Raw genomic sequence first — 27,976 nt, forward strand, 5'->3', positions numbered from 1 at the left:
AGAGCTAATCTAACTCCTGGCTCTGTTTGTCTGGAGACCCCTGACTGATACTGATGTGTTTATTTGCTTAGCATCCTCCCTACCCCAGATACAAGCTCTCTAAGGGGAAGGTCTTCTGTCTGTTTCCTTCATGCTGTGTCTGAAGTGCCCAGGACAGCAGCCGGCCATAGGAGGTGTTCAGTCGATATTGTACAATGGATCTTCATAATTCTTAGTTATTTGTGTGGTTGTCGACTCTGTCTGAAATTCAAGAAAGAAGAAAATAAGAAAAAAGGATAAAAGCACACCGGTCTTATCTGAGGCTGGGGATTTCCCAGTTGGGCCCAGTGTTGTGGATTCTGCAGTTGAGCGTGTGTCTGTTTGCGGCTGAAAGAAAGCTGTGGCAGTGAGGAGAGGTTGCAAATTTAAACTCGAGTTCAAGTTCTCCTAGCAACATGCACACCCCCGCTGCTGGCTGGTGTAATCCAAGCACCAGACACGTGCAGCTGGGGCAGTTCGGGTTGCTAGGAGAACAATGACTCTCTTGCTTCCAGAGCTCGTAGGTGACAGCCGTATTACCAGAGGCGCACGAAGTGGGTGTTGCCCTTTGTTTCCCAAGTAATTGTTTTAAAGCAAGGTGAGGAGGAGCCTGGGGAAGGGGTAGAATAAGAGAGAAATCATGAATCCTGATTTGTGTTTGTTGGTTTGTTTGTTTAGGAACTAGAAGTTAGTGAAAGGCCTCTTGTTTCAGAATGTGTCCCAAATGGGTTTACAATTAGTGACAGAGTCTGTAGGAGCTTATGAAACAACCAATTCCCCACACTGTTTGGCTCTCAGCATCCACAGACCATCTGGATCAGCTGAGCTTGAAGTGTGGGGGCGTGCATTGGGGGCGGGGTCCAGAAACAAAAAAGATCAAGCTGGCATCGGTTGGGGCGGGAGAGGGATTTGGGTTTTCAGATTTTGCTTTCGCTTAATTACATTCGCAGGCTGTCCTGATCCTTATTCCCCTTCCCCTTTGTTTCTGCCCTGTCAGCGGGGTTGACTGGCTGAAAACAAACCAGACCACCCAGGCAGCCAGAAGAACTCCTGCCTGTCCTGGCAGCCCTGACTCTGACTCTGGACGGGTGGTGGTAGGTGGTTGGGGGATGGGAGAACAGGGGAGCAGGGCCAAGGACAGTAATACCCCTGGCCACTCTTCATATATGTTGTCACCAATGCTCAAAGCCCTCCATGCCACCACTTCCCTCCTGCAAAGGAGGAAGCTGAGCTGCCAAGGAGCGGCGGAGCTGAGAGCAGCACCAGCTCCGTCTCTCCCGAAGACCACCTTCTTTCTCCCATGTCTGCCTGCAGGATTTCATGACGAGACATCGTCTGCTACAGGATTCGCAGGGAAACATGGAGTATCACTTTGGGCCTATTTTCTAAGAGAATGGCCTGAAGAGAATAGATTCAAGTTTCCTCCCAGAAAAGCCTCTGCTTCAGGAGCAGGTAGCAGAAAAAATACAATATGTTCATAAAACAGGTTTGATTCTCCTCCTGGACACATGGAAAGGCTATCTTTTTTTTTTTTTTTTCTGAGATGGAGTCTTGCTCAGCCACTCAGGCTGGACTTGCAGTGGCGTGATCTCAGCTCACTGCAACCACTGTCTTCCGGGTTCAAGCGATTCTCCCATCTCAGCCTCCCAAGTAGCTGGGATTACAGGCACCCGCCATCATACCTGGCTAAGTTTTGTATTTTAGTAGAGACAGGGTTTCACCATGTTGGCCAGGCTCGTCTTGAACTCCTGAACTCTTCCCGCCTCGGCCTCCCAAAGTGCTAGGATTACAGGCATGAGCCACTGCACCTGGCCAGAAAGGTTATCTTTCTGAGCTTCCACTGCTGTAAGGTGGGGTCATAGTATTAGAGTAGGAAGCTAAGCAGAAATGAGCAGGGCAGGAGAGGACCCCCCCCACCGCCCACAGCAATGTCAGGCAACCCTCAGGTGATGGTCAGGCAGTTGTTAACTGTCAATCTAAAATAATAATTGGGCATAGCTGGCACCAAGGAAAGGAAGTCTCCCAATAGAAAACACCTGAAGCTGGTGAGCAGCCGCTTCCTGGGAAGATCTCAGGAGCCGGGCGAGTGGGCTCAAGCATGCGCATTAAGAGGCAAAATGACAGTTTAACCTGTATATGACCTTCCTCTAGGAACACTCGACTGGTAAGGGGAGAAATGCCTCAAATAAGCATGTGCACAACTTCAGTAAACATGCTGTGCATGTGGCCCCTCCCAAGTGCCGACAGGCCACCATGCAAGTGGGCAGCCCTGGACAGCCCGCCCCTGGGGAAGAATCAAGGGAGGAGAAACAGAAACCCTGGAACCGTGTCAATATATAAAACCCCAAGTCAAGGGCTGAATGGCACACTTGGATCTCTCGAGTCACCCGCTTGGCCCCCTTCGAAGTGTACTTTACTTCCATTTGTTCCTGCTCTAAAACTTTTTAATAAACTTTCACTCCTGCTCTAAAACTTGCCTCGGTCTCTCCCTCTGCCTTAAAACTACTTCTGCCCCTCAGCCGAATTCTTTCCTCTGAGAGGACAAGAATCAAGCTGCTGCACACCTCTGCAAATTCACCGCTGCTAACAATGGGGCTGGTTTTCTGGCCCGCGGAAGGTGGGCTAAAGGGATGAGCAGCCCTGCCTGGCACGGTCCTAAAACCTGCCAGACCATCCTCCCTCTATTCTCTTCCCGTCTGCTTGTTGGATGCAGGAGACCCAGGGTGGGACTCCAAGGCCCTGAAAGACAGTGGAGCTACTTGGGAGGAGCCCGGGTCCCCGAATGCCTTAGTGGAGTAGAATGTCGCCTACACTCAACTCATATTGGACTCTGAAGGCAAAACTCGCCTTTGTTGTGTTGAGCCACTAAGCTTTGGGGGGCATCTGAAACAGGCTGTGCTGACTAATACAGAGCAGACAGGAGGGCATGGGAGATGACCAGTTTTGTGGGCTGGGGGAGAGGCAGTGGGATTTGGTGGAGGTGTTTCCGTGAGGAGGCAGAAAGGAGCCTCCTGGGGATAGAAAGGTGAAGTGGAATGTGCTGCCCTAAATTGAGAAAAGAGAGCGAGTGTGTGTGTACCCTCTCATATTTGTAAATTAAAGTTAACACCTCTGGTGGGGCCCTCTGTAAACTGTAAATACAGATAATAATGAAGGTTTGTATTGCATACTCACTTTCTAAGTGCTTTAGACGGATGATCTCATTTAACCCTCATAATATCCCAATGAGGTAGGAACTATTAATATCAACCTCATTTTAGAGGTGAGAAAACTGACCCCAGCAGAGATGAAGCACTTTCCCCAACACCACTAGAAAGCAAGTGGCAGAGCCAGGATGGAGTTGAGGTGTCCAGGCTCTTGAACCTGCCTCTTAACCATGATGTCTGTCTCTATGGACTATGCACTAACAGCTTTCTAATGAGGACGAAGAATTCTGCTGTTATACCTGGTTGTGTGAAATAAAGCAGGAATTTGGCTGGCTTAAGTGTTCTAGGTTGCTAAAGAAGCCATGCCATTCAATCCTCTCTGAAACGGTGCTGTATATTCCTGGAAGCATCCTAGAGGGAACAGGGAGTGCTGAGCTGATGGGGGAAAATGAGGGTCGAGAATGGGGGAGGCCAGCCTGCATTATTTGTAGGCTTGGAGGAAGGTCCTGAGTGGAGGGCTAAAGGAGCCACCATGGCTAGACCCATGCTCTTCTGACCCTGGTGCCACCCAGGAGTGCGTCTCACTGCTGGGAATGGCCAGCCCTGGCACATCCGGAGAAAGGACTGTTGGTGGGAAGAGACCTGGGACACCCTCTCCAGACTGTGTCCTGTGAAGGAGGATGGGTCCCAAGGTGGGAAACGTATCCTATACATCTTTTTTTTGAGACGGAGTTTCACTCTTCTTGCCCAGGCTGGAGCGCAATGGCGTGATCTCGGTTCACTGCAACCTCCACCTCCCGGGTTCAAGCGATTCTCCTGCCTCAGACTCTCAAGTAGCTGGGATTACAGGTGCACACCACCACACCTAGCTAGTTTCTGTATTTTTGGTAGAGACAAGATCTCACCATGTTGGCCAGGCTGGTCTCAAACTGCTGACCTCAGGTGATCCATCCACCTTGGGCTCCCAAAGTGCTGGGATTACAGGTGTAAGCCAACACACCCGGCCTCCTATACATCTTTATATCTTATACAAGAGAGGTGTTGAATCCACATAGCAAATCCTTAGCAAGGGCCTACTATGTTCCAGGAGATGTACTAGATGCTGATAGTGAACCATGGCATGGCTCCTTCTTCATGGACCTTTCAGTCTAGAATCTTCATTGGAGGAGGAGCTGAAGGTCATAGGCACTATAGAGGTGGGGCTAGGATGGCAAAAGGGCTCAGAAGTTCAGAAACCTCCAAAGGTAAGCCATACAGTTTGACTGGGATGGGGTTGTTTACTCGCAGGTGTTTTCAGACAACTGGAAGCTGTTCCTAATGGCAATTTGTCCACAAGAACTTATACAGTGCATTTTAGAGTTGCGGGAGAGTGAAGGAGCCCTCACCTGGGCTGGCTTCCCCCAGGGAGCCAGAAGGGGAGCTCTTGAGTGGGAATTTGGATAACTCTTTTTTAGGACCAGCAGAAATGATGCCCAGAATAGGGTCTTTCCATTTTCAATGTCACTTTGCATGAACAGCTACTTGAGAGGCTGAGGCAGGAGAATTGCTTGAACCTGGAAGGTGGAGGTTGCAGTGAGCCAAGATCATTTGGGATTAATTAAATCTACATTTAATTTTCTCAGTGCCACAGGCACTCAGATGGAGCTGAAACCTTGCATTGAATTAGGAAGAGAAGAAAAATCACTGGTGGGTCTAGAGCCTGCAGACATGGTTTGCTGCTGGGACACTGCATGGAGGCAGCTGTGCTTTTCCCCACTGCCTCTCATGCTTCCTTGGACAGCAGCTTTCGGTAGTGTAAGTGTTGGATGCTCAACTGATGTTTGGCCTTAGGGTGTGGGCAGACTTGGTGTCCTCATTCCTTCAACAGATGTGCTCCGAGTGGGAACAGCCTCCCTGTGCCAGGGATGTGTCTGTCCCCTGCTCATGCAAGCAGTGCTGGGAGTGCAGAGGCAATGTGGGTGGGAGCTTGCTCATTGTCTTCATATTTCCTTTAAGCTCTGAGACCCCCACGCACTCTCCACATCAGGTTTAATGCAACTCACACAGACTTACAGATGAGCAGGGCAGAATTCCAAAAATATCCCTCTGTGGTCACCTCTCCTGCTCCAGCCCTCTGTTCCTAGTTGCTTTCTGGATGTCCTGCAACACTTCCCAATCATTATGTCCTCCTTTCACTCCACCACCATTTATTTAGTCTTCTCTGTGCCAGGCCTTGCTAGTGGTGAAGAACAAAGAGTCAAAGAAGAGCTAGCCGTGCATCGGTTCAAATGGCCACCTCCTTCCTCCACTGGACCAAGCATTCCTTGCTCCACAGCGAGTTCTCAGCACCTGGGAGTTAGAACATAGTAGGTGCTCAATAAATATTGTTGCATACATGTTGGATAAACTAAACACGTGTCTTCAAAAGGCTTTGGGAAGACTGGGGAAACAGAAGTGAACAGTAACTGAAGTTCACCCAGCACAAGTGTTAGGATGGAGGTGAGTGAGAAACTGTACTGGGGAGGAAGAAGGGCATTTGACTAAGTCTGACTGTGGGACTCGGGGGCTGCTTCTAGGAGAAGGCAATGCTGGAGCTGAGAACTGAAGAGTAAGTGAGAGAGCCTGGTGAGGAAGGGGAGGGGAGCTGGGGGAGGATATTCCAGCTCTTGACTACAGCAGTCCAGGGACACCACTGCAGGTGTATTCTGGGAGCAGTGGTAGTAGGTGAGGTGGAGAGGTCTGGGGTAGGTGGCCAGGTTCATTTTTCTGCAAACCAGCCCCGCCTTCCTCATCTTCCCAGGTTCTCTAGCGGGCACCCTCATTGTCCTGTAGCCGTTAGAGCGATCTTCCGCAGTCCAGCTTGTCTCTTCCTTGGGATGAAGCCCTCCAGGTTCCATGCTCGCTCCACCTGGGGCCTCTGGTCTAGCTCCACCACCCCGCCCTTACATTCTGCTTGCCTGGGTTGCTGCCTCTGCATTCTAACTGGTCCTCCCACCCCTTGTTTGGCTCCAATTCATCTTGCACACTTCTGCTAGAGTTATCCTTTTAGCACTCAGATCCTTCCCCTGCTCAATAGCTTTCAGTGGCTCCCAGGTATCTACTAAATTAGGTGAAAACTTTTTTTTTTTTTTTTTTAAGAGACGGGGTCTCATTGTCACCCAGCCTGAAGTGCAGTGTCACAGTCACAGCTCACTGTAACCTTGAACTCCTGGGTTTGTTACATAGATATACACGTGTCATCGTGGTTTGCTGCACCCATCAACTCATCATCTACATTACAAATTACTCCTAATGCTATCCCTCCCCTTGCCTCCCACCCCCCGACAGGCCCTGGTGTGTAACGTTCCCTTCCCTGTCCATGTGTTCTCATTGTTCAACTCCCACATATGAGTGAGAACATGTGGTGTTTGGTTTTCTGTTCCTGTGTTAGTTTGCTGAGAATGATGGTTTCCAGCTTCATCCATGTCCCTGCAAAGGGCATGAACGCATCCTTTTTTATGGCTGCATAGTATTCCATGGTGTATATATACCACATTTTCTTTATCCACTCTATCATTGGTGGGCATTTGGGTTGGTTCCAAGTCTTTGCTATTGTGAACAATGCTGCAATAAACATACGTGTGCATGTGTCTTTATAGCAGAATGATTTATAATCCTTTGGGTATATACCCAGCAATGGGATTGCTGGTTCAAATGGTATTTCTGGTTCTAGATCCTTGAGGAATCACCACACTGTCTTCCACAATGGTTGAACTAATTTACACACCCACCAACAGTGTAAAAGTGTTCCTATTTCTCCACATCCTCTCCAGCACCTGTTGTTTCCTGACTTTTAATGATCACCATTCTAACTGGCGTGGGATGGTATCTTGCTGTGGTTTTGATTTGCATTTCTCTAGTGACCAGTGATGATGAGCTTTTCTTCGTATGTTTGTTGGCTGCATACATGTCTTCTTTTGAGAAGTGTCTGTTCATATCCTTTGCCCACTTTTTGATGGGGTTGTTTGTTTTTTTCTTGTAAATTTGTTTGAGTTCTTTGTAGATTCTCAAAATTAGGTGATTCTACTTTTACATATTTTTCTACATATTAGACCTTTGTCAGATGGGTAGATTGCAAAAGTTTTTTCCCATTCTGTAGGTTGCCTGTTCACTCTGATGATAGTTTTGTTTACTGTGCAGAAGCTCTTTAGTTTAATTAGATCCCATTTGTCAATTTTGCCTCCAAATTTCTATGGAATCCTATGTGTCTTTCTTTGTTTCTTTTCTTTTCTTTTTTTTTTTTTGAGACAGAGTCTCCCTCTGTCACCCAGGCTGGAGTGCAGTGGTGCGATCTGGGCTCACTGCAAACTCTGCCTGCCAGGTTCACACCATTCTCCTGCCTCAGCCTCCTGAGTAGTTGGGACTACAGGCACCCACCACCACGCCCGGCTAATTTTTTTTTTTTTTTTTTGTATTTTTAGTAGAGACGGGGTTTCACCGTGTTAGCCAGGATGGTCTCGATCTCCTGACCTTGTGATCCACCCGCTTCGGCCTCCCAAAGTGCTAGGATTACAGGCGTGAGCGACTGCACCTGGCCTCTATGTGTCTTTCAAGGCCAGTGTTAAACTCTGCTGTCTCTGTGAAGCCTTTCCCAACTCCCTGATGAAGCCATATTCTAGCTCTTCCGTCCTCCTTCAGCACTGTGCTAGCCTCCCTGCTGAGCTGGAGGGTGATGACTCCTTATCAAAGCTATTGGCAGTACTGAGGTGCTAATCCATGTGTAAGGGCTAGGGCGTCCAGGCAGACCTAGACCCTAGCAACCACTACCTGCAAAGTCCCAGAGGGAGCCCTAGAGGAAGAATAGAGGAGGAAGTTACCTTTGCTGGTAGCTGGGCTTGGACCATAAACCCCATGCAGAGAACTGGGGTCAGCTGGGCTGAGTATGGGGGCCTTGTTCTCCCCAAATCTCTGCTCTTCTTGTGCTCTAGCCAGCCACATGGAAGGACAGTGCCTCAGCCTGGGCCCATGAAGTGCATCTGCTGGGTGAACAGAGAACCTCTGCAGCCACATCCTCAGCTTATCTTTTATGCATAGTGACCACACCCACTTGCAAATATGTCCTGAAGTCTGACCAACCAGATGAGTGCTCTTCTTCCTTGGGTCAGAATGAAAGGTGGGGTGAGGGAGTCTTGAGATCTTCTCATCCTGCCTTTGAAGTCCCCCAATACCCAGCACAGCTCTGAAGCCAGAGTAAGAGCAACAGGGAATTGTTGAATTAATTTGAAACCAATACTGCTACCATGGGACTGGGTCTGCCCCTCACCTCAGAATCCAGGACCTGGAACTTCTAAACAGGATGAGAATTGGCATCAGAGTGCTGTCCACTTGGCTGCTAGGCGTCTCATCCCTCTGCCTGCCTCTGTGCGAGTGCACTTAGACAGTTGAGCTCAGTAAAATCCAACAACCCACGCCGCCTGGGGGACTCAGAAGAGATGTCTGTCAAAGCTCCCTCCCAGAGATTCTGGCACTCTGGAGGACCACAGAGGAAATAGATATTGCATGGTACCATGTGATGCAAGGAGGAAGAAAAGCCTGAGAAACAGAACCAACTGGGACAAAAACACTGTGCAGCAGAAATACACAGGCTGTGATGGTGTATGCGCCCCTCTCTACTTAGGAAGGAAGATAGTAAGAGAGGGAAGGAAGACAGTAAGAGGGAAGGAAGACAGTAAGAGAGGGGAGGGAAAAGGAGGGGGCTGCTAGGATCCGCACAGGACCCTGCATATCAAAAAGGACTTTTAGGGCCGGGTGCGGTGCCTCACGCCTGTAATCCCAGCACTTTGGGAGGCCGAGGTGGGCGGATCACGAGGTCAAGAGATGGAGACCATCCTGGCCAACATGGTGAAACCCCGTTTCTACTAAAAATACAAAAATTAGCTGGGCGTGGTGGTGGGCACCTGTAGTCCCAGCTACTTGGGAGGCTGAGGCAGGAGAATGGCATGAACCGGGAGTCAGAGGTTGCAGTGAGCCGAGATCATGCCACTGCACTCCAGCCTGGTGACAGAGTGAGACTCTGTCTCAAACAAAACAAAACAAAACAAACAAACCAACAGAAAAAACGGACTTTGAGGAGATGTGTTAATCAGAGGAGCTGAAATCCCTCATTCGGGTCTGCCCTGCCCTGCCAGGTGCTGGGCCCCTGCTCAGCTTGCCCCAGTCCTCTCTCCTGAAGCAGGTGTTCTCGCTTTCCCCGCAGCTGCTACCCATGGTACACAGGCAGTGAGGGAATGCTGTTTGGCTCGCTGCTCTATTTTGGGGGTAGAGGTTGAGCCAGGGCTGCCTCCCTCCCTCACTCTGGGGTCAGTTCTCATCCTGCCTTGAGATTCCAGGTCTGAACTCTGAAGTGAGGGACAGCTTTGTTCTCATGATACTGGGCCAATAGTCAGGGGCCTGGGTTCCACCGCTGTGGCTATCAGAATGGGGTCTGCAGGTGGATTTGTTCTTGTGCAAGGAATAGCCCCATACAAGTGGGCAGGCGGAGGTGTTCATGTGCACTCTGGATAGATGCTGGTGGCTGTTGGGATGTCCTAGGTCACTGTGAGGTTCTGTGATTCTGCTTTTGAAGTGGATCAAGTAGGATCGTAGTTAACTTTTGGCTTCTCCTTCGTCCTCCAAACGTCTTTGGGGATTGTAATGTCTATTCTACTGGTTTCCTGAAGAGCGAGCTGCCTTCTAAATTTTATATAGTAAAATCCTTAAGATCATTTAAATTTCCCATATGGAACTTTGTATTTTTGGATCTCAACTGCATGCTCCTTTCTTTCCCCTCCAAACAAAAGTCTCTTGTTTGAGGAGTTTTTAATGTCAGAACTTGAGGGGCTTACTCTTTAAGTAAGTGTATTTGTAATTTCTTGTATTCACCTGGTTACTAAAGCCATCACAGATCGGAAACTTTGAATACCATGGTTTTTGGTCTTCAAAATGCTTTTGTCAGCATTATTTCGTGCAAGCCTCACCTCCCCCACCTCCGGAAAGGAGGTTGGGTAGATTTTTATTTTTATCATCATTTTTCCGCAGATGGGAACATCGAGGCACAGATGGGCTGGGCACACGTAGAGTCAGGGCAGAGCTGGGATTAGAACCTGGACTCTAAGCCAAATGCTGTTCCCTAGAGACCCCAGCCAGGGAGCGAGGCGCTTCTCCAGCGTCAGGGTGTAGAGTCCCGTCTTTGTCTTCTCATTAGCCCAGAGCTGTGGCGCTGTGGGTGTAATGCGCTCGGTACAAGGAAGCCAGAGATTCCAGGAGCAGGAACCTCAGACTCATGCCAAAGATTGTCCTATGGGGGGGGTCTCCTGGGGCCGGGGATGTCTAACCCACAGGGAGAAAAGGGCCCCTGCAGGCTCTGTGCATCGCCGCCCTTGCAGCCCTGCCCACGGATCACTGCTTCCTGGACTGAATGAACTGCTCTATGACCTACAGGCTAGCAGTCCCTTTGGTGATACGCCCTTCCTTCCACCTTCTCTCCCTTTTGTCAGTCGGGGCACCCTCTGGGCCTCCAGGCTCTTGTAGGCCGCCTCCGCCGCCGATTCCGCAGGTGGCCACTGGGTGGCGCCCGCGGCATGCGGGCCGAGCCCTTACTCTGACTGGGGTGGCGCGTCCAACCTGCAGCCTCCCGGACCCCCAGCCCGCAGCGGGGCTGCTGGGGCCCCTTCCGCGAGCTTGGGGGCCTGGCGGAGCTGGACGAGGCTCAGGGTCACTTACAGAGAGACAGAAGTGGGTGGGTGGGGACGCTGGAGGTGGGACGGGGTGGGGAGAAGGGGAGGACGCGGAGCTCTGACAAGGCGGTGGTTCTTTACCCCAGGGAAACCCTCTCGGGGTGGAAAGGGCCGAACAGTTACCTTGAAAGAGCAGAGGAGAAAATGGTCTCTGCCCACAGGCAGAGTGATCTGGGGAGTGGAGGGCGAGGTGGGGTGTCTTCCTTATCATTTAACACACGTAGCGCTTACTGCCTGCCAGGTACTTCACAAATGTTAACTCATTTACTTCTCAGGACAACCCCACAGACCCCGTTTTACAGCGGAGGACGCAGAGCCACAGGTTACCTCGTAAGTAGCAGAACCTGGACTCTACCCCAGGTGGCCCAGCTCTCCTGCGGCCTCCCCTCCCTCCTCATAGGGTGGGTAGAAGATGCTGGAGGGAGGCAGGTGTACACCCTCAGCATTTATGGCCTCCTGCTTCATTCATTAGCTCATTCATTCACTCAACAAATCTTGGTGTGGGGCTTCCTGTTGCCCAGGTGTGGTGCTTGCACTTGGGCTACCATGGTTAGTGAAGCCAGCCACAGCCCTTGTCTTTGTGGTGCTGGTGAGGGAGTTGGAGATTAATCAACTCATCACACCACATTCTCCAGATGAGCGTTCTAGAGAAAGGAACGTGCTCTCCCTCGCAGCCCCCTCTTCCTCCTCGTCCACTCTGTCCCTCCCATCCCAGGCCCACTGGCTTATCTGGCCCAGATGTGTCTGCTGAGATGCTAGCTCAGAGCTGAAGAGTGGACGGTGACTTGACTGCGTTGCACAGCCCTTGGGGACTCCCAAGGCAGACCACATCCATTGTCTTTTTTGGTCTTGTCCAGGGCAAGCTGCTGTGAGTCTCTTGGGGAGGCAGCCTTTTTAGAGGGAGTGGGCAGTTCAATTCAGATAATGTTCTAGGGGGGACTGGAGAGAGTCTTTAGTTTAAAGCTGGAACCTGAATCCAGGCTGTCACCTGCTTGGTAGTGTTTGCCGATTTCTGTGAGCCATCTGTTGGTAGGTTTCAAGCCACCAGTGAGATACCACAGAGCAAACAGTTGGGAAGAGAGGCCCAGAAGTGACTCTCACGAGGCTGTGTGGCGCTCCAGCACTCCTCTGGCAGTGTCTCTTCCTAGTTGTATGACCTGAGGCAGTGATTTCACCAATGTAACCTCACTTTCTTCTCCTGTAAATTGGGCCAATGCCACCTCTCCCAGGCTGTTGGTGTGAGGATTAAATGACTTAGTGTTGTCTCCCACTTACTATACCCAGCTCATTTAATCCTTAGAATGGCCTTACACATTCTAATTATTTGGTTGTATGTCAGTTTTTTCCAATGAACTGTGAACTCCTTAAAGGCAGGGACCATGTCACATTTATCTTTGTATCCTCAGTGTCTAGTACAGAGCTTGGCACATAGTAGGTATTCAATAAATGTGTCCTTTTCAAACCCAAAGCTATGGTCTTGTGCGAGTGAAACCTGTGGTCCACCCCTCAGCCCGGGCCTTCTCTGTGAGCCTGGGGAGGGTGGACCTGCGAACCCTTGCACGGATCCTTCCCGAGGAGCCCACGTGGCTGGGTGAGATTTCAGCTTTTCAAAGTCCTTCCTAGGAACCACGTGTCGTCTGAGGGCTGGCTGTCAGAGGATCACCCTGAGCATATTCCCTGGGCACCTGGAGCCCCCCTGCCCTGCCCTGCAGTCTCTATATCTATAGAGGACAGTTTAGGGGCAGGGTCTATTTCACAGACGTGAGCAGGTTGCTGGCTCCTCCCAGCTTCTCAAAATTTCTGGAACAGGGTGTAGGGAACACCAAGGTAATGACGCCATCACCCAAACGTATGCCTATACATGGGAAAGGAGCCACCCTGGTCCTCTCCCCATGAAGCATAGAATCCGTCCTCAGTCCTGCCAGCCCTAGCTCGGATGCGGCTTGAAAACCTCCCCGTGAGCTTCCACTGGTGAGATGGGCCCTCCTCACATCTGTGTTCCCTGACACCTCAGCTGCTGCCAGAGGCCCCAGCTTGGCACTACACCCTGCCGCCATGAGTTGCACACCCTTGCACCCCTGTTTCCCTTTCTGTTATCCAGTCACTCCTCTGTCTCTAGAGCTGTGTCCCTGAGTAAGGGGCTGCATGGCCTGGTGAGCAGAGAAAAGAGCTTCAGGGAGGCTGTCGGCTCTCTACAGGAGGCTGCAGTAATCATGCTCTTTCTTACTTTCCACGCTGTTTGCTTCTCACCACCCGTGCTAGCTCCTCCCCACAATATCTGCTCAGTGGAGGATGCAAATGCTGTTCTCCAGGGTGGGCCTGGAGCATCTCACATCTCCAAGCCCTACAGGTTTCTTCTCCCAAGCAGCCCATTCCCCTCTCCCTCCTTCATCAGGATAGTGGCCAGGTGTCTTTAACACCTCTTGCCCTGTGTACACTGTATCTCATTAGTCTATAAGTCCTGTTGAGCCCACCCTCACTGTTGATTGACTGTGTGCTCCTCTCTCGGTACCCATCACCACTGATTTCCCTGGTCAGTTCTCACCCAGATGATTGCTGTGAATTCTTTTTTTTTTTGAGATGGAGTCTCGCTCTGTCACGCAGGCTAGAGTGCAGTGGCGCGATCTTGTTTCACTGGAACCTCTGCCTCCTGGGTTCCATATTGCTGTGAGTTCTTAATGGGGTCCTCCTGTCTTTAGTCCTTCCCCAGCCTCTACATTTAAGTATGTTCTCCAATGTAAATCATTTGTTTATTCTTTCCTTCCATCAATAAATGTGCCAGGTACTGTTCCAGGCACGGGGGAGATGGCTGTGGGCAAGGCAGGATCTTGAGTGTCCTTGGGGCACCTCTGTCCATGGCCTTCTGGGGGTTTCCAGAACCATGGGGCTAAGGCACATATCCCACGGTTGGCATTTGGAGCATGTCAGTATCAGTCCTGGACTCTTTTTGCAGCCCCTTGTTTTCCATCGCCTGCCTGTGAGCTCAGCTTTGGCCTTGCTGACCACTCTGCCTTCTCTAAACACATGATGCAATGTCTTAGGTCTGGAGTGCCCTTCTTTGCCTTTCCATCTATTCCCTGGCCTCCAGCTCCAACACAGCCTGCACAGTGCCTCACACATGGCTGGTGCTCCCTAACAAGCATTGACTCAAATGGGATTGATGGACTGGCAAAAACAAAGGAGGCCCTCTGTTTGCAAAACTGAGCTGAGAGTCCCCTGATCTAACCACCTGAGGTCCTGGGGGTTGCCTCTTCGTTGTCTTTGTCCAGGCTTTAATCAAAGTAGGATTCTGTTTACCTCCCTAGAAATTGTCTTGGTAAGTCCTACCTAAGTGATTGCTGTTACTGTTGTTAGAAGCTGACTCTGCCATATCCTTAAAACTTCTTGAAGAACTTAACGTCCTTGTGATATGGTTTGGCTCTGTGTTCCCACCCAAATCTCATCTTGTAGCTCCCATAATTCCCACATGTTTTGGGAGGTACCAGGTGGGAGATGATTGAATCATAGGATAGGTCTTTCCTGTGCTGTTCTTGTGATAGTGAATGGGTCTCATGAGATCTGATGGTTTTAAACATGGGAGTTTCTCTGCACAAGCTCTCTTTTTGCCTGCTGCCATCCATGTAAGATGTGACTTGCTCCTCCTTGCTTTCCGCCATGATTGTGAGGCTTCCCCACTCACGTGGAACTGTGAGTTTCCTATTGAACCTCTTTCCTTTGTAAATTGCTCAGTCTTGGGTATGTCTTTATCAGCAGTGTGAAAACAGACTAATAGAGTAAGTTGGTACCAGTAGAGTGGGGTGCTTCTGAAAAGATACCTGAAAATGTGGAAATGACTTTGGAACTGGGTAACAGGCAGAGGTTGGAACAGTTTGGAGGGCTCAGTAGAAGACAGTAAAATGTGGGAAAGTTTGGAACTCCCCAGAGACTTGTTGAATGGCTTCGACAAAAATGCTGATAGTGATATGAACAATAAGGTCCAGGCTGAGGTGGTCTCACATGGAGATAAGGAACTTGTTGGGAACTGGAGCAAAGATGAGGAACTTGTTATGTTTTAACAAAAAGACTGGCGGCATTTTGCCCCTGCCCTACAGGTTTTTGGAACTTTGAACTTGAGAGAGATGATTTAGGGTATCTGGCAGAAGAAATTTCTAAGCAGCAAAGCATTCAAGAGGTGACTTGGGCGCTGTTAAAGGCATTCCATTTTATAAGGGAAGCAGAGCATAAGTTAGGAAAATTTGCAGCCAGACAGTGCGATAGAAAGGAAAATCCCATTTTCTGAGGGGATATTCAAGCTGGCTGCAGAAATTTGTGTAAGTAAACAGAAGCCAAATGTTAATCCCCAAGACAATGGGGAAATTGTTTCCAGGGCATGTCAGAGGTCTTCACAGAAGCCTCTCCCATCACAGGCCTGGAGGCCTAGGAGAAAAAAGTGGTTTCGTGGGCTGGGTCCAGGGTCCCTGTGCTGTGTGCAGCGTAGGTACTTGGTGCCCTGCATCCCAGCTGCTCCAGCCATGGCTGAAAGGGGCCTACTTAGAGCTTGGGCTGTGGCTTCAGAGGCTGCAAGCCCCAAGCCTTGGTGGCTTCCATGTGGTATTGAGCCCACAAGAGCCCACAAGTCAAGAACTGGGGTTTGGGAACTTCTGCCTAGATTTCAGAGGATGTATGGAAACACCTGGATGTCCAGGCAGAAGTTTGCTGCAGGAGCAGGGCCCTCATGGAGAACTTCTGCTAGAGCAGTCCAGTAGGGAAATGTGGGTTGGGAGCCCTGACACATTCCATACTGGAGCACCGCCTAATGGAGCTGTGAGAAGAGGGCCACTGTCTTCCAGACCCCAGAATGGTAGATCCACTGACAGCTTGTACCATGTACCTGGAAAAGCCACAGACACCACCAGCCCATGAAGGCAGCCAGGAGGGAGGCTGTACCCTGCAAAGCCATAGAGGTGGAGCTGCCCAAGACCATAGGAACCCACCTCTTACACCAGCATTACATGGAGTCAAAGGAGATCATTTTGGAGCCTTAAGATTTGACTGCCCAGATGGATTTCAGACTTGCATGGGGCGTGTAGCCCCTTTGTTTTGGCCAGTTTCTCCCATTTGGAATGGCTGTACCCCCACTGTATCTGGGAAGTAACTAACTTTGCTTTTGATTGTACAGGATCATAGGTGGAAGGGACTTGCCTTGTCTCAGATGAGACTTTGGACTGTGGACTTTTGAGTTAATGCTGAACTGAGTTGAGACTTTGGGGGACTGTTGGGAAGGTATGAATGATTTTGAAATGTGAAGATATGAGATTTGGAAGGGGCCAGGGGTGGAATGATATGATTTGGCTCTGTGTCCCCACCCAAATCTTCTCTTGTAGCTCCCATAATTCCCACGTGTTGTGAGAGAGACCCAGTGGGAGATGATTGACTCATGGGGGCGGGTCTTTCCTGTGTTGTTCTCATAATAGTGAATGGGTCTCATGAGATCTGATGGTTTTAAAAATGGGAGTTTTTCTGCACAAGCCCTCTTTTTGCCTGCTGCTATTCACATAAGATGTGACTTGCTCCTCCTTGCCTTCCACCATGATTGTGAGGCTTCCCCAGCCATGTGGAACTGTAAGTCCAATAAACCTCTTCCTTTTGTAAATTGCCCAGCCTTGGGTATGTCTTTATCAGCAGCATGAAAATGGACTAATACACCTTGTCATGAAAATATGATTGTGGCTGGGCATGGTGGCTCATGCCTATAATCCTAGCACTTTGGGAGGCCAAGACAGGAGGATTGCTTGAGCCCAGGAGTTTGAGACCCCAGCCTGTACAACATAGTGAGACCCCATCTTTACCAAAACTTAGGTGGGAATGGTGGTGCAAGCCTGTGGTCCTAGCTACTTGGGAAGCTGAGGTGGGAGGATCACTTGAGCCCAGAAGTTCAAGGCTGCAGTGAGCTATGATCATACCACTGCACTCCAGCTGGGGTGACAAAGACTCTGTCTCTTAAAAAAAACAAAAAACAAAAAAGAGTAACCAAAAAATAAAAAGTTGAAGAAGAAAGGAAAAAAACACTGGGAATGCCCCACTGGCTGGGAAACTTTTATCAGTCAATCGCAGACATGGAAGGCTAAATTCTAGCTCCATTTTTTAGGTTACTTACTTTTCCTCTCTAGGCCTTATTTCGATCTACTTCTGAGAACTAAAGGAGACAACTCATGTAAACAAGCTTAGAACAGTGCCCATATGGTGAGTGCTCAGAAAACGTTAGTGAGACACAAATCCAAACACCTCATAGCAGCCTGGAGGAGGGGACACACCTTCATTCATCACAGGTCACAGTCCCCTATCTGCCATTATGAAGTCCAAAAGTCTCCAGATTCTCAAGTTTTCTATTTGTTTGCAAGAAACTTTTTTGGTTGCAAAACCTGACCTGAGCTGATGCTGACCTGTTTATAGTCTTTATCATACTTGGTGTGAATATTCATGCAGTTCTCTGCAGAACTATTAGGCTGTTTAATTATGAGATGCTAGCTCAGATCCCTATTGGGGATTACAGAGTATAAAGTATATGCACTCCAGTTCTCTCTAAGATTGGAAAATTTTTTTTTTTTTTTTTTTTAACAAGGATTAAAAAGAAAATTTTTAATTCCTTGTCTCTCTTCTAATGGCTGAACCGAACTGCGGTGTCAAATGGAAAGCAGCACACAAGAATTCCCTTGCAGACTTGATCTTTCGCAGAAATGCAAAGATGCCTGAGTTATACAACTTGCAATTATTATTTTCTAGACAGAAGTGCCAACCGTTGTGCTTTCCAGCGTATCAGTGGTTGCTACATTCTCTTTCTTGTCTTCGGGTTTCATGGCCGGAAACAGAAGTACTTCCTTGATGTTGTTGGAGTCCGTGAGAAACATGGCGACTCGGTCAAGGCCCATGCCAAAGCCACCTGTCGGGGGCAGCCCGTATTCCAGGGCAGTACAGAAGTTTTCATCTATGAACATGGCCTCATCATCACCTGCAGCCTTGGCCTTGGCCTGTTCTTCAAAAAGCTGCCGCTGCTGCACGGGATCATTCAGCTCAGTGTAGGCATTGCATATCTCTTTCTTCATGACAAACAGCTCAAAGCGCTCAGTCAGACCCTCTTTAGAGCGGTGCCATTTAGCCAAAGGGCTCATTATCTGTGGGTGATCACAGATGAATGTAGGATTGATGCAAGTCACTTCCAGGAACTCCCCAACAAGCTTGTCAAGGAGCCTGGCTGTGGTCCGAGGTGGAGGGCATTCAACAGCTTTTGCCACACAGATATCATCAAGAATTTTGCGAGTTTCTTCAGTTTCAAAGAGATTAGTTTCTGGCAGCTTCATCCCCAGGGCTTTCTCAAGCTCTTCTATCATGCTGATTCGCCGGAAGGGTGGGGTGAAGTTAATATCGTAGGCTTGGCCCTCTGGGCCATCTGGGTGGTAGGTGATCTTGTAACTGCCTGTAATATGCTTCACCATTCCTGAAACCATCTTCTCTGTGATTTCCATGACATCGTGATAGTCTGCATAGGCCATGTAGAATTCACAGGTGGTGAACTCAGGATTGTGCGTCAAATCAATCCCCTCATTCCGGAACTGGCGTCCAATTTCATAAACCCGGTCGATGCCACCAACCACAAGAATCTTATGATAGAGTTCTGGAACAATTCTCATATATAAGTTCATGTCCAGCTCGTTGTGGTAAGTGATGAAAGGCTTGGCCATAGCTCCCCCTGGGATGATGTTCATCATGGGAGTTTCAATCTCTAGGAATCCCAGCTCATCCAGGAAACTTCTTATATATGTGATCATCTTAGAGCGGATGATAAATTTCTGCCTAACGAAGTCATTCAGGATCAAGTCCAAGTATCTCTGGCGATACCTTGTTTCCTTGTCTTTGAGACCAAAGTGAAGATGAGGTAACATATGCAAACAGGGAGACAGCAGTGTGATCTCATACGGAATAATGCTCAGCTCACCCTTCTTGGTTTTCCCAGGATTCCCCTGAACTCCAATTATGTCTCCCCAACGCAGTTTGTTATTAATATGAATAAATTCTTCTTCTGATTTATAATTTCTGGAATTGGCCATGACTTGCAACTTCACTCCCTCTCCTCGAAGATCATAGAAGATGAGCTTTCCCCCAGAAGCTCTTTTGGCATGGATCCTACCTGCCACCTTTAAGGTGATGTCAGTCAGGTGATCCCCAGGCTGCAGATGACTATATTTCTGGATGAAGTCAGTGAGTGAGATGTCAACATGGAACTTGTGTGGGTACGGATTTTCCCCATTGACCTTCAGCTGATGAATTGCTTGGCTGCGGATTTTGACGTATTGATTTGGGTCCAGGCTCTCTTCCTCAGGACCCACACCATTGTCAGTGGTGAGGCTGGTGGCAGCCACAGTGGCTTGGCTTAGCTGTTTCTCACTGAGCTCTTTCTGCTTTGCCTCCTTCTCTGCTACTTTCTTCTCAGCTTTCAGGCGTCTCTTCAGCTCACTTCTTTGATCAGATAATGGCTTGTCCTTGTGAGGCGCTGTGAAAGGAGCAAGTTGACCCAGTCGCAGTTCCCTGTGACCCCACTCTGCCCAGGAGGTTTTGCGCAGGGACCCCCTAACAAGCCTTACAGCAGCTTGCGTCAACATGGCAGAACACCCTGGAACTAATGATTACCACCACTTCTTGCTCAGTTTCGGCTCGCTGCCATCCACTTTCACCTCGGCCGCCTGCACCGCTGCCATCTTCCCGGAGGGCCCGACCCAAATGTCAAGATTGGAAAATTCTAAGTTCCGAAGTGCATGTGACTCCAAGGGTTTCTGATATGGGATTTCAGACCTGTTTTAGGAAGTTTGTCAGATGAAATAAAGTCTCTGAGTTTTTTTGTTTGTTTGTTTGTTTGTTGCGATAATCTCTAGGAACTACTTGAGTTCTAAGAGGGATTTATCATGGTCTTTGAATAAGGTGCCTAGAGTAACATAATTGGTAAGATTCATTCATCCAACAAATATTTATGTCAGTTTAAAAATAATACGGATAGTCCAAGATGGCTGAATAGGAAAAACTCTGGTCTGCAGCTCCCAGCATGATTGACACAGAAGACGGGTGATTTCCGCATTTTCATCTGAGGTACCTGGTTCATCTCACTGGGACTGGTTGGACAGTGGGTGCCGCCCATGGAGGGAGAGCCAAAGCAGGGCAGGGCTCCCTTTCCTAGCCAAGGGAAGCTGGAACAGACTGTACCTAGAAAAACGGGACACTCCCACCCTAATACTGTACTTTTCCCAAGGTCTTAGCAACTGGCAGACAAGGAGATCCTCTCCTGAGCCTGGATCGTCAGGTCCCATGCCCACGGAGCCTTGCTCACTGCTAGTGAAGCAGTCTGGGATCAAACTGCAAGGTGGCAGCCTGGCTGGGGGAGGGGTGTCTGCCATTGCTGAGGCTTGAGTAGGCAAACAAAGCAGCCGGAAAGCTCGAACTGGGTGGAGTTCACCACAGATCAGCATGGCCTACTGCCTGTATAGACCCCACCTCTGTGGGCAGGGCATAGCTGAACAGAAGGCAGCAGACAGCTTCTGCAGACTTAAACATCCCTGTCTGACAGCTCTGAAGGGAGCAGTGGTTCTCCCAGCATGACGGTTGAGCCCTGAGAATGGACAGACTGCCCTCTCAAGTGGGTCCCTGACCGCTGTGTAAAATGGGGAGACACCTCCCAGTAGGGGCCAACAGACACCTCATATAGGCGGGTGCCCCTCTGGGAGGAAGCTTCCAGAGGAAGGATCAGGCAGCAATATTTCCTGTTCTGCAATATTTCCTGTTCTGCAATATTTGCTGTTCTGCAGCCTCTGCTGGTGATACCCAGGCAAACAGTGTCTGGAGTGGACCTCCAGCAAACTCCAACAAACCTGCAACTGAGGGACCTGACTGTTAGAAGGAAAACTAACAAACAGAAAGGAGTAGCACCAACAAAAAGGACATCCACACCAAAACCCCATCTGTAGGTCACCAACATCAAAGACCAAAGGTAGATAAAACCACAAAGATGGGGAGAAACCAGAGCAGAAAAGCTGAAAATTCTAAAAACCAGAGTGCCTCTTCTCCTCCAAAGGATCGCAGCTCCTCACCAGCAATAGAACAAAGTTCGACAGAGAATGACTTTGATGAGCTGACAAAAGTAGGCTTCAGAAGATCAGTAATAACAAACTTCTCTGAGCTAAAGGAGCATGTTCAAACCCATCACAAAGAAGCTAAAAACCCTGAAAAAAGACTAGATGAATGGCTAAATAGAATAAACAGTGTAGAGAAGATCTTAAATGACCTGATGGAGCTGAAAACCATGGCATGAGAGCTTCGTGATGCATGCACAAGCTTCAGTAGCCGATTCGATCAAGTGGAAGAAAGGGTGTCAGTGATTGAAGATCAAATTAATGAAATGAAGCGAGAAAACAAGGTTAGAGAAACAAGAGTAAAAAGAAACGAACAAAGCCTCCAAGAAATATGGGACTATGTGAAAAGAACAAATCTACATTTGATAGGTGTACCTGAAAGTGATGGGGAGAATGGAACCAAGTTGGAAAACACTCTTCAGGATATTATCCAGGAGAACTTCCCCAACTCAGCAAAGTAGGCCAACATTCAAATTCAGGAAATACAGAAAACATCACAAAGATACTCCTCAAGAAGAGCAACCCAAAGACATGTAATTGTCAGATTCACGAAGGTTGAAATGAAGGAAAAAATGTTAAGGGCAGCCGGAGAGAAAGGGTTACCCACAAAGGGAAGCCCATCAGACTAACAGCAGATCTCTCAGCAGAAACCCTACAAGCCAGAAGAGAGTGGGGGCCAATATTCCACATTCTTAAAGAAAATAATTTTCAACCCAGAATTTCATATCCAGCCAAACTAAGCTTCATAAGTGAAGGAGTAATAAAATCCTTTACAGATAAGCAAATGCTGAGAGATTTTGTCACCACCAGGCCTGCCTTACAAGAGCTCCTGAAGGAAGCACTAAACATGGAAAGAATCAACCAGTATCAGCCACTGCAAAAACATGCCAAATTGTAAAGACCATCGATGCTAGGAAGAAACTGCATCAATTAACGAGAAAAATAACCAGCTAACATCATAATGACAGGATCAAATTTACCTTAAATGTAAATGTGCTAAATGCCCCAATTAAAAGACACAGACTGGCAAATTGGATAAAGAGTCAAGACCCATCACTGTGCTGTATTCAGGAGACTGATCTCATGTGCAGAGACACACATAGGTTTAAAATACATGGATGGAGGAAGATCTACCAAGCAAATGGAAAGAAAAAAAAAAAGCAGGGGTTGCAATCCTAGTCTCTGATAAAATAGACTTTAAACCAACAAAGATCAAAAGAGACAAAGAAGGCTATCACATTATGGTAAAGGGACCAATTCATCAAGAAGAGCTAACTATCCTAAAGATATATGCACCCAATACAGTAGCACTCAGATTCATAAAGCAAGTCCTTAGAGACCTACAAAGAGACTTAGCCTCCCACACAATAATAATGGGAGACTTTAACACCCCACTGTCAATATTAGACAGATCAATGAGACAGAAGGTTAGCAAGGATATCCAGGACTTGAACTCAGCTCTGGACCAAGCAGACCTAATAGACATCTACAGAACTCTCCACCCCAAATCAACAGAATATACATTCTCCTCAGCACCACATTGCACTTATTCTAAAATTGATCACATAATTGGAAGTAAAGCACTCCTCAGCAAGTATAAAAGAACAGAAATCACAACAAACTGTCTCTCAGACCACAGTGCAATCAAATTAGAACTCAGAATTAAGAAACTCACTCAAAACCACACAACTACATGGAAAATGAACAACCTGCCCCTGAATGACTACTGGGTAAATAACGAAATGAAGGCAGAAATAAAGATGTTCTCTGAAACCAATGAGAACAAAGAAACAATGTACCAGAATCTCTGGGACACATTTAAATCAGTGTCTAGAGGGAAATTTACAGCACTAAATGCCCACAAGAGAAAGCAGGAAAGATATAAAATCAGCACCGTAACATCACAATTAAAAGAACTAGAGAAGCAAGAGCAAACAAATTCAAAAGCTAGCAGAAGGCAAGAAATAACTAAGATCAGAGCAGAACTAAAAGAGATAGAGACACAAAAAACCCTTCAAAATATCAATGAATCCAGGATCTGGTGCTTTGAAAACATCAACAAAATAGACTGCTAGCAAGACTAATAAAGAAGAAAAGAGAGAAGAATCAAATCGATGCAATAAAAAATGATAAAGGGGATATCACCACTGATCCCACAGAAATATAAACTACCATCAGAGAATATTACACCTCTATGCAAATAAACTAGAAAATCTAGAAGAAATGGATAAATTCCTGGACACGTACACCCTCCCAAGACTAAACCAGGAAGAAGTTGAATCTCTGAATAGACCAATAACAGGCTCTGAAATTGAGGCAAAAATTAATAGCCTACCAACCAAAAAACGTCCAGGACTTGACGGATTCACAGCCGAATTCACCAGAGGTACAAAAAGGAGCTGGTACTATTCCTTCTGAAACCAATCCAATCAATAGAGAAAGAGGGAATCCTCCCTAACTCATTTTATGAGGCCAGCATCATACTGATACCAAAAACTGGCAGAGACACAACAAAAAGAATTTTAGACCAATATCCCTGATGAACATCGATGCGAAAATCCTCAATAAAATACTGGCAAACCGAATCTAGCAGCAAATCAAAAAGCGTATTCACCGCGATCAAGTTGGCTTCATCCCTGGGATGCAAGACTGGTTCAACATATGCAAATCAATAAATGTAATCCATCACATAAACAGAACCAATGACAAAAACCACATGATTATCTCAATAGATGCAGAAAAGGCCTTCGACAAAATTCAACAGCACTTCATGCTAAAAACTCTCAATAAACTAGGAATTCATGGAACCTATTTCAAAATAATAAGAGCTATTAATGACAAACACACAGCCAGTATCATACTGAATGGGCAAAACCTGGAAGCATTCCCTTTGAAAACCAGTACAAGACAAGGATGCCCTCTCTCACCACTCCTATTCAACATAGTGTTGGAAGTTCTGGCCAGGGCAATCAGACAAGAGAAAGAAATAAAGGGTATTCAATTAGGAAAAGAGGAAGTCAGATTGTCCCTCTTTGCAGATGACATGATTGTATATTTAGAAAACCCCATCGTCTCAGCCCCAAATCTCCTTAAGCTGATAAGCAACTTCAGCAAAGTCTCAGGATACAAAATCAATGTGCAAGAATCACAAGAATTCCTATACACCAATGACAAACAAACAGCCAAATCATGACTGAATTCCCATTCACAGTTGCTACAAAGAAAGTAAAATACCTAGGAATCCAATTTACAAGGGATGTGAAGGACCTCTTCAAGGAGAACTACAAACCACTGCTCAGTGAAATAAAAGAGGACACAAACAAATGGAATAACATTCCATCCTCATGGATAGGAAGAATCAATATCGTGAAAATGGCCATAATGCCCAAGGTAATTTATAGATTCAATGTCATCCCCATCAAGCTACCAATGACTTTCTTCACAGAATTGGAAAAAACTAAAGTTCATTTGCAACCAAAAAAGAGCCCACATTGCCAAGACAATCTTAAGCAAAAAGAACAAATCTGGAGGCATCACGCTATCTGACTTCAAACTATACTACAAGGCTACAGTAACCAAAACAGCATGGTACTGGTACCAAAACAGAGATCTAGACCAATGAAACAGAACAGAGCCCTCAGAAATAATACCACACATCTGCAACCATCTGATCTTTGACAAACCTGACAAAAACAAGAAATGGGGAAAGGATTCCCTATTTAATAAATGGTGCTGGGAAAACTGGCTAGCCATATGTAGAAAGCTGAACCTGGATCCCTTCCTTACACCTTATACAAAAATTAATTCAAGATGGATTAAAGACTTAAATGTTAGACCTAAAACCATAAAAACCCTAGAAGAAAACCTAGGCAATACCATATTCAGGACATAGGCATGGGCAAGGACTTCATGACTAAAACACCAAAAGCAATGGCAACAAAAGCCAAAATAAACAAATGGGATCTAATTAAACTAAAGAGCTTCTGCATAGCAAAAGAAACTACCATCAGAGTGAACAGACAACCTAAAGAATGGGAGAAAATTTTTGCAATCTACCCATCTGACAAAGGGCTAATATCCAGAATCTACAAAGAACTCAAACAAATTTACAAGAAAAAAAAAAACCCATCAAAAAGTGGGCAAAGGATATGAACAGACACTTTTCAAAAGAAGACATCTATGCAGTCAACAGACACATGCAAAAATGCTCATCATCACTGGTCGTTAGAGAAATGCAAATCAAAACCACAATGAGATACCATCTCACACCAATTAGAATGGTGAACATTAAAAAGTCAGGAAACAACAGATGCTGGAGAGGTTGTGGAGAAATAGGAATACTTTTACACTGTTGGCGGGAGTGTAAACTAGTTCAACCATTGTGGAAGACAGTGTGGTGATTCCTCAAGGATCTAGAACTAGAAATACCATTTGAACCAGCAATCCCATTACTGGGTATATACCCAAAGGATTATAAATCATTCTACCTAAAGACACATGCACCCATATGTTTATTGTGGCATTATTCACAATAGCAAAGACTTGGAAGCAACCCAAATGTCCATCAATGATAGACTAGATTAAGAAAATGTGGCACATATACACCATGGAATAGTATGCAGCCATAAAAAAGGATGAGTTCATGTCCTTTGCAGGGACATGGATGAAGCTGGAAACCATCATTCTCAGCAAATATCACAAAGACAGAAAACCAAACACTACATGTTCTCACTCACAGGTGGGAATTGAACAATGAGAACACATGGACACAGGGTGTGGAACATCACACACTGGGGCCTGTCAGGGGGAGGGGTCCTGGGGGAGGGATAGCATTAGGAGAAATACCTAGTGTAAATGATGAGTTGATGGGTACAGCAAACCAACATGGCACATGTATACCTATGTATGAAACCTGCACGTTTGACATGTACCCTAGAACTTAAAGTATAATAACAATGAAAAAAAGTTCATGAGAGAAAAAAAAAGAAAAAAAATCTTACTTCAAATCTAGATCTTCACTATAACTGAAAATCATTTTGCTACAGTTGGGTCAAATATTCTGGTATCACCATGGCTGAATAAAAGGGTTGCCAACTATCAGTACCAAAATGGCATTATTGAAATAGGTACAGAGGCTGGGTATGGTAGCTCATGCCTGTAATCTCAGCACTTTGGGAGGCCGAGGTGAGTGGATCACTAGAGATCAGGAGTTTGAGACCAGCCTGGCCAACATGGTGAAACCCTGTCTCTACTAAAAATACAAAAATTCACCAGGCGTGGTGGCGCATGCCTGTAATTCCAGCTACTCAGGTGGTTGAGGCAGGAGAATCTCTTGAACCCAGGAGGCAGAGGTTGCCACTGCACTCCAGCCTGGGTGACAGAATGAGACTCTGTCGAGAGAGAGAGAGAGAGAGAGAAATAGAGAGAGATACAGAATAAGCAATTATCTACCTCTCTGGGCCTTGGTGTCCTCATACAAAATGGGAATAGCAATAGCAACTCTCACTGAACCCTTGCTAGGCACTAGGCAAAGTTCTAAATCCTCGACATTATTTTATGTAGCTCATTTAATTTTCACAACAACCTTACAGGTTATGATACTCTCATTTTGCAGATGAGGTAACTGTGGCACAGAGAAGTTAAATAATTAGACAAAGGTTATCCAGCTAGTCAATGTGGATCTCACCTTTGAACCTAGGCAGCTGGGCTTCAGAGCACAAGTTCTGATAATAGTAGTTCCTTCTCTTCCTTCTTCCTTTTCCTGAACTGCTTAAAAGCAGTTACCAGGAAAAGGCAGTTACTATTCCCTCTCATTTATTCTTTTAAATAGCTCTACCCCTTTCTTTAGCTAACCGAGGGACTATGAGGGTCAGCTGCCTTTTCTTCTACTCTTCATCTGTCCATCCATTTACCAGTCCCTCTATCCGTGGACAAGATCAATACAATGTAAACAGCTACAGGGATGCCACTTACCAGCTGCTAGCTACTCTCCTCTCTGAACATCAATTCACTCACCCGTACAAGATAGCATCTCTAATATTTGCCTTACAGATTGCCTGCAAGTATTAAATGAGCTGTTTTATGGACAATGTCTAGCCTTGAATTCATATTACTCTGTGTAGTTAAAAGAGACATAATTATATTTTTAAAAATTCTACAAGTGGTAGAATTAAAGATTTCGCTAGCGTTCTTACATTCACATTTATTCCAAATCAGCCATGATTTCATTTTTGAAAACTTCATCTCACTATACCCTAGGACAAGCGAATCCTCCAAGTGTTGAACTGACTAAGGAGCTGATGTCCACCTTGGCCATCACCGTCTTCCTATGATCAAGGGAGCATCTGCATTTTGGATGGCAGGGATTCGGGCACCATGGACTGGCTTAGTGTCCTTACCTTCCTGAACTTGCGGTGGACAATGCTGGGCTGCTTCTTCCCTGAAGAAAGGGATAGGAGGCTTCAGATGTGGCTGTCCAGCGGGGAGAGCTTCAGGAGAAGCCAGGTTGGACTGGCCCTGGGGGTAGCTGCAATATGTATCAACTTCTAGGGAGTGTTCCAACAACAAGGCCAAGGGCAGTATTTAGAAATTTCTAGTTCCCTGTGCTTCTGATCCTGGACATGGGGTAGTCGGGGGAGGCAGACTGCCTTTAGCCAGAGAGAGCTCTGCACTCAGGCTCCTGCCATCTGGGTTGTGAGTGCTATGTGTGTATGTGTGTGTCCCTGTGTGTGTGTCTGTTCATTGGCAGACCCTCCAGCCAGATGTCAGAAGGTCTCAAACAGGGGAGTTTTTGATCAACTGTCTCCCCAACCACACCCCCAATCATGCCTTCTTCCACCAGTTAAAATGTAGAACTAGATTACAGTTCAAAAGAAGTTGAATTTTCATACATGTATTGCCTTATATCTATGACACCAGGTAATAC

At 47.0% G+C, this 27,976-nt stretch overlaps 1 protein-coding gene and 3 long non-coding RNA genes across 4 annotated transcripts in view; 2 read left to right on the forward strand and 2 right to left on the reverse strand.

Annotated features, from left to right (window-relative positions):
• On the reverse strand, nt 1-27,684 carry LOC139357818 (uncharacterized). Its single transcript, XR_011611626.1, has 3 exons — nt 27,450-27,684; nt 5,217-5,492; nt 1-240 (listed from the first exon to the last, which is right to left on the reverse strand). It is a non-coding gene; the product is annotated as an uncharacterized lncRNA (long non-coding RNA).
• Nucleotides 186-2,490, forward strand: LOC105484532 (uncharacterized). Its single transcript, XR_003018701.2, has 2 exons — nt 186-1,470; nt 2,170-2,490. It is a non-coding gene; the product is annotated as an uncharacterized lncRNA (long non-coding RNA).
• The window catches only part of LOC105484534 (uncharacterized), a 55,968-nt gene continuing 38,792 nt past the window's right edge, over nt 10,801-27,976 (forward strand). Inside the window, exons 1-2 of the long non-coding RNA XR_011611625.1 lie at nt 10,801-10,895; nt 11,173-11,227. This is a non-coding gene — a long non-coding RNA (uncharacterized lncRNA). The remainder of the gene's footprint in view (nt 10,896-11,172; nt 11,228-27,976) is intronic.
• On the reverse strand, nt 17,631-19,654 carry LOC105484533 (lysine--tRNA ligase-like). Its single transcript, XM_024793678.2, has 2 exons — nt 19,568-19,654; nt 17,631-19,387 (listed from the first exon to the last, which is right to left on the reverse strand). Exons 1-2 carry the CDS (start codon nt 19,627-19,629, stop codon nt 17,656-17,658), a joined length of 1,794 nt encoding a protein of 597 aa, XP_024649446.2. The 5' UTR covers nt 19,630-19,654; the 3' UTR covers nt 17,631-17,655.

The sequence above is a fragment of the Macaca nemestrina genome, chromosome 1 (genome assembly GCF_043159975.1).
Source record: "Macaca nemestrina isolate mMacNem1 chromosome 1, mMacNem.hap1, whole genome shotgun sequence".
Taxonomy (NCBI): domain Eukaryota; kingdom Metazoa; phylum Chordata; class Mammalia; order Primates; family Cercopithecidae; genus Macaca; species Macaca nemestrina.

Coding starts and splice junctions, on each gene's coding strand:
- LOC105484533 (XM_024793678.2), bottom strand. CDS start 19,629: ATGGCAGCGGTGCAGGCGGCCGAGGTGAAAGTGGATGGCAGCGAGCCG. Junction 19,388..19,567: donor GAGCCGAAACTGAGCAAGAA/GTGGTGGTAATC, acceptor TGATCAAAGAAG/TGAGCTGAAGAGACGCCTGA.